Consider the following 12,628-nt stretch of genomic DNA (forward strand, 5'->3'; position numbering starts at 1 on the left):
TTTGCATTTCTCTGACTGCTAGCGATGGTGAGCATTTTTTCATGTACTTATTGATTGATTGTATGTCCTCCTCTGAGAAGTGTCTGTTCAGGTCCTTTGCCCATTTATTGATTGGGTTATTTGTTATCTTATTGTCTAATTTTTTGAGTTCTTTGTATATTCTGGTTATTAGGGCTCTATCTGAAGTGTGTGGAGTAAAGATTTGTTCCCAGGATGTAGGCTCCCTGTTTATCTCTCTTATTGTTTCTTTTGCTGAGAAAAAACTTTTTAGTTTGAGTGAGTCCCATTTGTTGATTCTATTTGTTAACTCTAGCGCTATGGGTGTCCTATTGAGGACAGATGCCATGTCTCTGATTTAATATCAAGCTCCTTGATCCATTTTGAGTTAACTTTTGTGCACGGCGAGAGATAGGGATTCAGATTCATTTTGGTGCAAATGGATTTCCAGTTTTCCCAGCACCATTTGTTGAAGATGCTATCCTTCCTCCATTGCATGCTTTTAGCCCCTTTATCAAAAATAATATAGTTGTAGTTTTGTGGATTGGTTACTGTGTCCTCTATTCTGTACCATTGGTCCACCCGCCTGTTTTGGTACCAGTACCATGCTGTTTTTGTAACTATTGCTCTGTAGTATAGTTTGAAGTCTGGTATCGCTATACCGCCTGATTCACACTTCCTGCTTAGTATTGTTTTTGCTATTCTGGGTCTTTTATTATTCCATATGAATTTCATGATTCTTTTATCGATTTCTACAAGATATGCTGTTGGGATTTTGATTGGCATTGCATTGAACTTATATAGGACTTTTGGTAATATCGCCATTTTGATGATGTTAGTTCTGCCTATCCATGAGCAGGGTATATTTTTCTATCTTCTAAGGTCTTCTTCTATGTCTTTCTTTAGGGTTCTGTAATTTTCATTGTATAAATCTTTCACCTCTTTTGTTAGGTTGATTCCCAAGTATTTTATTTTTTTGGGGGATATTGTGAATGGAATAGTTGTCCTCATTTCCGTTTCAGAGGATTTGTCGCTGATATACAGGAATGCCTTTGATTTATGCGTGTTGATCTTATATCCTGCCACTTTGCTGAATTCATTTATTAGCTCTAATAGCTTCTTTGTAGACCCTTTTGGGTCTGCTAGGTATAGAATCATATCATCTGCAAATAGTGATAATTTAAGTTCTTCTTTTCCTATTTTTATGCCTTTAATTTCTTTCGTCTGCCTAATTGCTCTGGCAAGTGTTTCGAGGACTATGTTGAACAGAAGTGGTGAGAGAGGGCATCCCTGTCTTGTACCAGATCTTAGAGGGAATGCCTTCAATTTTTCTCCATTCAGAATGATGCTGGCCTGTGGCTTATCATAGATTGCTTTTACAATGTTGAGGTATGATCCAGTTATCCCTAATTTTTCTAGAGTTTTGAACATAAAGGGATGCTGTACTTTGTCGAAAGCTTTTTCTGCATCTATCGAGATGATCATATGGTTCTTATTTTTAAGTCTATTGATGTGGTGGATAACATTTATTGATTTCCGTATATTGAACCAACCTTGCATACCAGGGATGAATCCTACTTGATCATGGTGTATAATTTTTTTGATATGTATTTGAATCCGATTCGCCAGAATTTTATTGAGGATTTTTGCATCAAGGTTCATTAGAGATATTGGTCTGTAGTTTTCTTTCTTTGAAGTGTCTTTGTCTGGTTTCGGAATCAGGGTGATGTTGGCCTCGTAGAACGAATTTGGAAGTTCTCCCTCTTTTTCTATTTCCTGAAATAGCTTGAAAAGTATTGGTGTTAGTTCCTCTTTAAAGGTTTTGTAAAACTCTGCTGTATACCCATCCGGTCCTGGGCTTTTCTTAGTTGGTAGTCTTTTGATGGTTTCTTCTATTTCCTCTATTGTTATTGGTCTGTTTAGGTTGTCTATGTCCTCCTGACTCAATCTGGGCAGATCGTAAGACTTAAGGAATTTATCTATGCCTTCACTATCTTCTATTTTATTGGAGTATAAGGATTCAAAATAATTTCTGATTATCATCTGTATTTCTGAATTGTCTGTTGTGATATTGCCTTTTTCATCCCGTATGCTAGTAATTTGGGTTCTCTCTCTTCTTCTCTTCGTTAGCATGGCTAAGGGTCTGTCAATTTTATTTATTTTTTCAAAAAACCAACTTTTAGTTTTGTCGATTTTTTTCAATTGTTTCTTTTGTTTCAATTTCATTAATTTCAGCTCTGATTTTAATTATTTCTTGCCTTCTACTTCTTTTGCTGTTGTTTTGCTCTTCTTTTTCTAGGATTTTGAGATGAAGTATGAGATTATTTATTTGTTGGTTTTTTCTTTTTTTGAGGAATGAACTCCAAGCAATGAATTTTCCTCTTAGAACTGCTTTCAATGTGTCCCATAGATTCCGATATGTTGTGTCTGTGTTTTCATTTGACTCTAGGAATTTTTTAATTTCCTCCTTAATGTCTTCTAGAACCCATTGATCATTAAGCAACCTATTGTTCATTCTCCAGGTGATGCTTGATTTTTCCTTCCTTCTTTTATCATTGATTTTCAGTTTCATTCCATTATGATCAGATAAGATGCATGGTATTATCTCTACCCCTTTGTATTGTCTAAGAGTTGCCCTGTGACATAATATATGGTCTATTTTTGAGAAGGTTCCATGTGCTGCTGAGAAAAAAGTGTAATTACTTGATGTTGGGTGGTATAGTCTATATATGTCAATTAAGTCTAGGTTATTAATTATGTTATTGAGTTCTATAGTTTCCTTATTTAACTTTTGTTTGGAAGATCTGTCCAGTGGTGAGAGAGGTGTATTAAAGTCTCCCATGATTATTGTATGGTGGTCTATTAGACTCTTGAACTTGAGAAGCGTTTGCTTGATGAACATAGCAGCACCGTTGTTTGGGGCATATATATTTATGATTGTTATGTCTTGTTGGTGTATGGTTCCCTTGAGCAGTATGAAGTGTCCTTCTTTATCCCTTTTGATTAACTTTGGCTTGAAATCTATTTTATTAGATATGAGTATGGACACTCCTGCTTGTTTCCGCAGTCCATATGAGTGGTATGATTTTTCCCACCCTTTCACCTTCAGTCTATGAATATCTTTTCCTATCAGATGCGTCTCCTGTAGGCAGCATATTGTTGGGTCTTGTTTTGTGATCCATTCTACTAGCCTGTGTCTCTTAATTGGTGAGTTTAATCCATTAACATTTAAGGTTATTATTGAGATATGATTTGTTCTTCCAGCCATATTTGTTTATTGATGTTACTAAACCTGATTTGTTATCCTCTTTGACTACTTTCCCCCCTTTACTGTCCTACCTCCCATTGTTGGTTTTCAATGTTATTTTCCATTTCTTCTTCCTGTAATGTTTTGCCAAGGATTTTTTGAAGAGATGGTTTTCTAGCTGCGAATTCTTTTAACTTTTGTTTATCATGGAAGGTTTTAAATTCATCTTCTATCCTGAAGCTTAATTTCGCCGGATACACGATTCTTGGTTGGAACCCATTTTCTTTCAGTGTTTGAAATATGTTATTCCAGGATCTTCTAGCTTTCAGAGTCTGTGTTGAGAGATCAGCTGTTATCCTGATTGGTTTACCCCTAAATGTAATCTGCTTTCTTTCTCTTGCAGCTTTTAAAATTCTCTCCTTATTCTGTATGTTGGACATCTTCATTATAATGTGTCTAGGTGTGGATCTCTTATGATTTTGCACCATCGGCGTCCTGTAGGCTTCTATGATTTGGGATTCTGTCACATTCTTCATGTCTGGGAAGTTTTCTTGTATTATTTCACTGAATAGATTACTTAATCCTTTGGTTTGGAGCTCTGTGCCTTCCTGTATCCCAATGACTCTTAAGTTTGGTCTTTTGATATTATCCCATAGCTCTTGAATGTTCTGCTCATGGTTTCTTAGTAGACTTGCTGAGCTATCTATGTTCTTTTCAAGTTGAAATACTCTGTCTTCATTGTCTGATGTTCTATCTTCTAAGTGATCCACTCTGCTGGTAGTATTCTCAATTGAGTTTTTAAGTTGGTTTATTGTTTCCTGCATTTCCAGTATTTCTATTTGTTTGTTTTTTATTACCTCTATCTCCCTGTGAAATTGATCTTTTACTTCCTGGATTTGTTTGTCAATGTGATCTTTCATTGTCTGATTTTGCTGTCTCATGTCTTCCTTGAGACTCCAGATCATCTGAAGCATATATATCCTGAACTCTTTATCTGATATTCCATCTGTTGCAGCTATTACCTCTTCTAAAGTTGAGTTGACCTGCATTGCTTGTGATCCTTTCTTTCCTTGTCTTTTCATACTGCACGCGCTTCTTTCTGCTTGGTGCAACTGTTGTGTTTTTGAAATTTACTAGCCTGAAATCACCTCTTCCGTAACTGAATGAGCTGTGATCAGTAGAACATGGGGATGATTACATCATCTCTTTGAAATGGCGGCTGCTGTCCTCCTCTGTGGTCCGACCAGTGTCTGGAACCAAACTGGACCGCTTCTCTCCTCTGTCTCAAAGCTGAAACTCAGCCCTAAGCGCTGCCAAAGTCCTAGTGCCAAACCGCTAGAGGCCGTTCACAGACTCAGGCCTGCGGGGCCCAGTCCAGCCGCCTCCGTGGCTGGCGGGATTGTGTCCCTGCTCCGCATTGCTCCAGACCGGCTGGAGGGGGGTGGGGTGGTAGGAGTGTGGATCCTAACGCTGAACCACCAGAGGCAGTTCGCAGACTCAGCCCTGCAGGGCCCAGATCAGCCGCAGCCGTGACCGGCGGGATTGTGTCCCTGCTCCGCGTTGCTCCGAACTGGCTGGAGGGGGGTGGGGTGGCAGGAGTGTGGATCCTAGCTCTGAACCGCCAGAGGCCGTTCACAGACTCAGCCCTGCAGGGCCCAGATCAGCCGCCGCCATGACCGGCGGGATTGTGTCCCTGCTCCGCGTTGCTCTGAACCGGCTGGAGGGGGGTGGGGTGGTAGGAGTGTGGGTCCTAGCTCTGAACCGCCAGAGGCCGTTCACAGACTCAGCCCTGCAGGGCCCAGATCAGCCGCCGCCATGACGGGATTGTGTCCCTGCTCCGCGTTGCTCTGAACCGGCTGGAGGGGGGTGGGGTGGTAGGAGTGTGGGTCCTAGCTCTGAACCGCCAGAGGCCGTTCACAGACTCAGCCCTGCAGGGCCCAGATCAGCCGCCGCCGTGACCGGCGGGATTGTGTCCCTGATCCGCTTTGCTCCGAACCGGCTGGAGGGGGGTGGGGTGGTAGGAGTGTGGATCCTAGCGCTGAACCGCCTGAGGCCGATCCCAGACTCAGCCCTGCAGGGACCAGATCAGCCGTCGCCGTGACCGGCGGGATTGTGTCCCTGGGCCCAGATTAGTCGCCGCCGTGACCGGCGGGATTGTGTCCCTGATCCGCATCACTCCGAACCGGCTGGAGGGGGGTGGGGTGGTAGGAGTGTGGATCCTAGCGCTGAATCACCTGTAGCCGATCCCAGACTCAGCCCTGCAGGGCCCAGATCAGCCGCCGCCGTGACCGGCGGGATTGTGTCCCTGATCCGCGTCACTCCGAACCGGCTGGAGGGGCGTGGGGTGGTAGGAGTGTGGATCCTAGCGCTGAATCACCTGTAGCCGATCCCAGACTCAGCCCTGCAGGGCCCAGATCAGCCGCCGCCGTGACCGGCGGGATTGTGTCCCTGATCCGCGTTGCCGAGATTCAGTCGCCTGGGACAAACTGACCCCTCACACAGACTTACTAGTTATTGGCAGGTCTCCTTCCCGTGGAATATTGTTAGAAGATCTTCAGCAGGTCCCATGCAAGTGTATTTATGTGTCTCTCTAATCCTGTTACTGCGGAGGTATAGAAAATGCTGCTTGCTCGCCGGCCGCCATGTTGGATCCCTCCTTTTAAATCTATTATATTCTAAGTTCCTTTAATAGATTATAATGGCATAAAGGAAAAGGGTTGGATCTTGGCAGGGAAATATCAGGAAAGAAGTTTTAATTCAATGTTGATTAAACTCTGGAAACACCCATTTTACTGACATAGTCTTTATATTTTAATAGTGATTATTCCTTATTTCTGTAATTGAGTATGCTAAGCTCAGTTTTACCTGGGTTAAGTGAAATTCTTGAAAGAAGACAATATTACATTTTGGGGAAATGTCTATTGTCTATTGGTATGACATATTTGAAAAGCTTATCATGTTTTTTCTTCTTTTATGTCAATGTAGAACTTGTATCTGTGAAATAGATTTTGGGCCCAAAACCCTTGGGATCATTAATTTATCTGTATTTTTCTTTTCTATATTTTCTACTTAAATTTTACTTATTTAATCAGATGTGTTATTTTGATCTAAGTATTAAATTTGATTAATATTTAATTCATAAACGCAATTTCCATGTCTCCTATCTCTCTTCCTATCTACTTTTACTTTGACAGAAATGTTTAGTATGGAATTACTTAAAATATTCTTATGTGTTTTGTGAATATTTCTTAAAGCAGAAAGGTGATATTGTTGCATTAAAAACAAAAACTTATGTCTAGTAATTTCTTTCTGTGGCAACTGAATAAGTGAAAGATGTATGGTAACTGCAACTGTAATGGAGTATATTTGGAAAGAAAACTCAATTTTCTACGCTCCTTCTAAAAAAAAATGTCTGTTGGCAAACAAACCTAAAATAAAGGTTCAAAAAAGAGATATTTAATGTCTGGAAAATATGTTAGTTCTGTTAGCATTTGGAATGATGGATATCTGTGAAATAAAGTATGATCAATTACATTGCTATCTTTTCTTTTTCACAGTGTATGCCAATTAAAGGCCTAGGATTTGTACTTGGAGCCTATCAGTGCATTTGCAAAGCAGGATTCTATCATCCTCGAGTCTTCTCAGTGAACAACTTTCAGAGTAAGTACCCCTTGTTTTTGTGCATATATAAGTACATGAATAACATATACCATGGTTATTCAGATTTATTTTTAACCTTGTGGGAGTTATATGTTAGTTCCCCAAATGATTTGGCTTTCTCTCATCACTTAAAGAGTTTGACCTTTGGCTTATCATTTGTTTTGGAGTACCATAAATGTAGGTGCTTATTTCAGTTTTCAAAACATTTTAAAAGCCTGAAAATAATGTATCTATTGGTAAAATCAATTGGGATTTAGTTATATGAAGTGTTATTACAGAGATTACCTAAAATCAATTTTGCCAGTTTATTTATTTATCCGTTTGCTCATGTGTTAATTTTCTATACCTCATGAAAAATTACCACATGGTAAGTAGCTTAAAGCAACATGAGTTGTTTGTATCCCACAGTTTTCATGTTTCAGGTTCCTAGTCATGGGTTAGCTAGATCTTCTGTTCAGGCTTACCAGGCCAAAATGAAGGTGTCACCTGGGAAAGGAACTCTTCTGAGTATCTTTCAGATTGTTGGAAGAATTAAGTTCCTTGCAACTGTAGGCTTGAGGTCTGAGGTTCCAATTTTCAGATTAAATATTTGCTTGGGGTATGTCTTAGCCCCTGAAAGTTGAATTAAGGCCTAGCCATCTGAACTTCTCATAATGTAGCTGCTTACTTCTTCAAAGCTACCAGAAGAACTCTCACCTTCCCTGCAAAGAGCAAACTATAATCATAGGAATCCTTGCCCTATCACTTTGCCATATAATGTTACCTAACCAAAGGAGAAAATGTTCCATCACATTTATAGGCCATTCACATTCCTAGTGCGAGGATAAAAAACTGAAGAATCAAAGCATGGTCATCTGGTTACTTTATTACTAATCCAGAAGACATCAGTGTTATAATTTAAATATTGAATTTTATTCTTTCGATAGAAAATGGAATGTTGTTGTACTAGCATGTAGCCAGATATTAGATATAATAACTAACAAAGAGGAGTTTAGTGGTAAAAAGGGACTGGTTTCATGGGAAGTTATGTTTTGGGGTTGCTAAAACTGGGACATATCTCTTATACAGTTATCCATTAATTTTTTCCAGCCCTATTATTAGTATACATAGGAACATGCATCTCTACTAGGCATAATTCAAAGGGTACACTGAGTCTAAGCCCTGAGTGTCTTCCTCTGGGAATTTTAGTAAATGCATATAGGATTATTAATAGATTGATTTCTCTCTCTTAGAAAACACTATTCTTGGTCTTTAAACTATTTACATTAACTTCTAGATTGTGGAGGTAAAGAATATTATTATCTCTCCCTCAATTGCTATGTTTTAGATTTTGGTCTGAGTAGTGGCTGTAGGCAGAACTTTAAGATGGCTTCACAATTTCTGTTTCCACATGCAATACATAATCCCCTCTCTTTAAGTGTGGGTGGGACCTGTGAGTACAATGGAATAAGCACTTCCTTGCTGAAGGTTGTGTTATAGAGCAGAAGCCATGGTACAGTAGCTTTTATGATTGATTACACTGTGTCATATAAGAGTCAATTGTTTCATGAGGGAGGTGGAGAGAGAGGAAGAATTGGAGGGAGGAAGGAGAGAAGGAAAAAAAGGTTTTTTTTTCTATTAGCTTTGAAGAAGTATGCTTTCTTACTGTGAGAGGACTGTGTGGCTGGGGACTTGAGGGTAGCAAAACTCAATGATGGTCAGCAAGGAAAGAAGAACCTCAGTTCCACAATCACAAGAAATTAAATTGTTTTAATTACCTGAATGTACTTGGAAGAAGACCCTGAGGTCCCCTTGAGAATGCAGCCTAACCAAAATCTTGAGTCTAGCTTGGTGAGACTCTCAGCTGAGAATCCAGTTACATTATGCCCAGAGTTATAGAAACAAGGGACTAGGAAATAACAAATAGACATTTTAATCTCCTAAATTTCTGGGAATTTATTATGAAGCCATAGGAACCACACAAATGGCATGATTATGTGTTTTCTGAATGGTTGTTTTCTGTGTATATAGACCAAACCATGCCAATATCAGATTTAGTTTGACATTCTTCACATTTATGGTCAAGATATAACATGATTCAACACTGAAGGAGTAAGGGAATAGGTTTTTAGCTTATGTTCTGTGAAGGTATTTTGTGTTTGGTTTACCCACATTTGTTCTCAGCTCCCACTATGTGACTGAAATAAAACATCTAAATATTGTAGAACTAGAGAATGACTATATCATTTGCTTATAACACTGCCAGGAGAAACTGGTTAACCTTTAACAACTTATCTTTATTTAATTTGCACACTCCTACTTTTTTCCTTATTTTAAAAGTCAGTTTTGTTTTTTTTAAAAACTGGACATATTCTCTAAGAATAAAGGCTGATTTTTTGCTTAAGTGTAACTCTCAAGTTGTACATATTGCAGCCATGAGAAACAGGCTAGTTTTCAGAAGATGAGGGTAGTTTTGATTTAGCTTTGACCTCAGTTCTTGCTTAACCACGACTGACCTTACTCAGTGACAGAGTAGGAAGCTAGCTATTGTTATCATTTGAAGCCAGCAAATGCTCTTTGACTAAATATATCTTTCCTGATGGCTTGTCAGTTTGCATCAAAATCCAACATTAATCATTCCTTGTCCTAAAGAAAGAATACAGGAAGATGAGCTTAAAATCACTAGGATCATCAACCAAGAGCATGCAAATGTTCTTTTTTATGTTTGTAATTTATTCTTACACTTTATTACATGTTTCTGTATTTAAGTCTTTTAGTTAATTATAGTATCCAGGCAAATTTTATGGGCAGTTACTTTCACACTTTCTTGAGGAGAAAATTATGAAGAATGACCACATATAGCCCTGGAGCCAAAGGTAAAGAAGGCATTGGAGACCCAAATATAAGATAGCATGTGGAAAACTGCTAGCACAGTTCATGGCATATAATTAGTATTCAATAGATGATGTTAAATAAATGAATATTTAACAATAATCTATAAACATATAAACAAATGCATGTAACCAAACATTAATGATACATGTGAAGATAATGTTAAGCCCTATTGGTCATTGGTACTGTATCTCAAATATTGAGAAGGGCAAGAGGAAGAAAGAACGTTTGGGAATTAAGAGGCAACAGGAGGAAATTAGTCACAGAAAACAGACTATATGGGATTAAATTTACTCAATTTATAGTTGCAAATCTAGAAAAAGACACCAATGTCTCATATCTTTAATAATTTGTATCCCCTTTGTAAGGAGGAACTAAGTCTGTAAGAGAATATGTAAATGTGCCTTTTAAAAATCTTCTTAAAATGTGAAACAATTTAAAAAATATTTATTTTAGATCTTGGCTCACAGTAAACAAAGGGCTTATAAAGACCAACAGGGATATGTTCAAATGACATGATGTGAAATTGTGCTGAGAGCCCAGAGACCCTGTTCCTGACATCTCTCTTGACATTGGTAGTCATATGTGAGTTAATAGAATCTGACACTTGGAAAGTAGCAGGATTTCAAAATAACCAAGTACTGATATACAGCTGTCTCTTCAAATCCAGGTTGTCCACTTTCAAGTTGATAAAATACAAGCTTGTGACAATCTCATCTTCTCCAAATTCATCTATCCTAATATGATTTCTGTATTCAGTGAAACTGTTTTTCTCTTCTCTGTGGACATATTACCAATCGTTTGATCTTATTTCTTTTGTCTTTTGGGTTGACTTCAGCTTGTATATATTTTCAGGTAAATTCCAACTTACAAAGGACCCATAGCTAAAAATGACAATCCTTACTTCACCAACTCCATTTCCATTGCTACAAAAGTCATATGGTAGAAGAAAATCTAAAGAGATTTTAAAAATATTATATATACATCTAAAGGCAAAATCTAAAGATATTTTTAATTTCTTCTAAATAGTTTACATGACAATAGAATACATTTTGACACATTATGTATAAAAGGAATATAACTTCTTCTGATTGTATATGATGTAGAATTATACGGGTTGTGTAGTCATATATGCACATAGGGTATTAATGTCTGATTCATTTTACTACCCTTCCTACCCCCAGACTCCTCCCTTCCCTTCACTCCCCTCTGTCTCATCCAAAGTACTTCTATTCTTCCCCAGCAGTCCTTTTATCATGAATTAGCATCCACATATCAGAAAATATTTGACTTTTGGTTCTTTAGGATTCACTTATTTTGCTTAGCATGCCAACTCCATCCATTTACCTGCAAATGCCACAATTTCATTCTTCTTTAAGGCTGAGTATATATATTTTGTATATATACCACATTTCCTTTATCCATTCATTCATTGAAGGGCCCTTAAGTTGTTCCCTAGGTTAGCTATTATGAATTGAGCTGCTATAAACATTGATGTAGCTGTGTGACTGTAGAATGCTGATTTTAAGATCTTTGTGATATATATATATATATATATATATATATATATATATATATATATATATATATATATATAAAATATACTGAGGACTGTGATAGCTGGGTCAAATGGTGATTCCATTCCATTCCAAGTTTTCTGAGGATTCTCCATACTGCTTTCCAGAGTGTACCAATTTTCAGCCCCACCAGCAATGTATGAGTGCACCTTTTTCCCAATATCCTCACCAGCATTTATTGTTGCTTGTATTCTTTTTTTATTTATATATGACAGCAGAATGTATTACAATTCTTATTACACACATAGAGCACAATTTTACATATTTCTGGTTGTATACAAAGTATATTCACACCAATTCGTGTCTTCATACATGTACTTTGGATAATAATGATCATCACATTCCACCATCATTTATGACTCCATGCCCCCTCCCTTCCCCCTTCCCCTCCAACCCCTCTGCCCTATCTAGAGTTTGTCTATTCCTCCCATGCTTCCTCTCTCTCTCCCACTATGAATCAGCCTCCTAATATCAAAGAAAACATTTGGCATTTGGTTATTTGGGATTGGCTAACTTCACTTAGCATTATCTTCTCTAACTCCATCCATTTACCCGCAAATGCTATGATTTTATTCTCTTTTATTACTGAGTAATATTCCATTATGTGTATATGCCACTTTTTTATCTATTTATCTATTGAAGGGCATCTAGGTTGGTTCAGTTTAGCTATGGTGAATTGTGTTGCTATAAACATTGATGTGGCTGTGTCCCTATAGTATGCTTTGGGTATAAACTGAGGAGAGGGATAGCTGGGTCAAATGGTGGTTCCGTTCCCAATTTTCTAAGAAATTTCCATACTGCTTTCCAAATTGGCTGCACCAGTTTGCAGTCTCACCAGCAGTGTTTGAGTGTACTTTTTTCTCCCACATCCTCACCAACAATTATTGTTGTTTGTATGCATAATGACTGCCATTCTGACTGGAGTGAGATGAAATCTAGTGTGGTTTTGATCTGCATTTCTCTAATTACTAACAATGAGGAACATTTTTTCATATATTTGTTGATTGATTGTATATCCTCTTCTGAGAAGTGTCTGTTTAGATCCTTGGCCCATTTATTGATTGGGTTATTTAGGGTTTTTTTTTTGGTGTTTAGCTTTTTGAGTTCTTTATATACCCTAGATATTAGTGCTCTATCTGATGTGTGAAGGGTAAAAATTTGCTCCCAAGATGTAGGCTGTCTATTCACCTCACAGATTGTTTCTTTTGCTGAGAAGAAACTTTTTAGTTTGAGTCCATCCAATTTACTAAATTCTTGATTTTAATTTTTGTGCCAA

General features: G+C 38.0%; 1 protein-coding gene across 1 annotated transcript in view; it reads left to right on the forward strand.

Moving 5' to 3' along the window:
- Positions 1–12,628, forward strand: part of Gpr158 (G protein-coupled receptor 158) — a 401,208-nt gene that overhangs the window by 210,696 nt on the left and 177,884 nt on the right. The window contains exon 3 of the mRNA XM_026401197.2: positions 6,802–6,904. Coding sequence (XP_026256982.2) covers positions 6,802–6,904 — 103 coding nt within the window. The remainder of the gene's footprint in view (positions 1–6,801; positions 6,905–12,628) is intronic.

Source organism: Urocitellus parryii, chromosome 9 (assembly GCF_045843805.1).
Source record: "Urocitellus parryii isolate mUroPar1 chromosome 9, mUroPar1.hap1, whole genome shotgun sequence".
Taxonomy (NCBI): domain Eukaryota; kingdom Metazoa; phylum Chordata; class Mammalia; order Rodentia; family Sciuridae; genus Urocitellus; species Urocitellus parryii.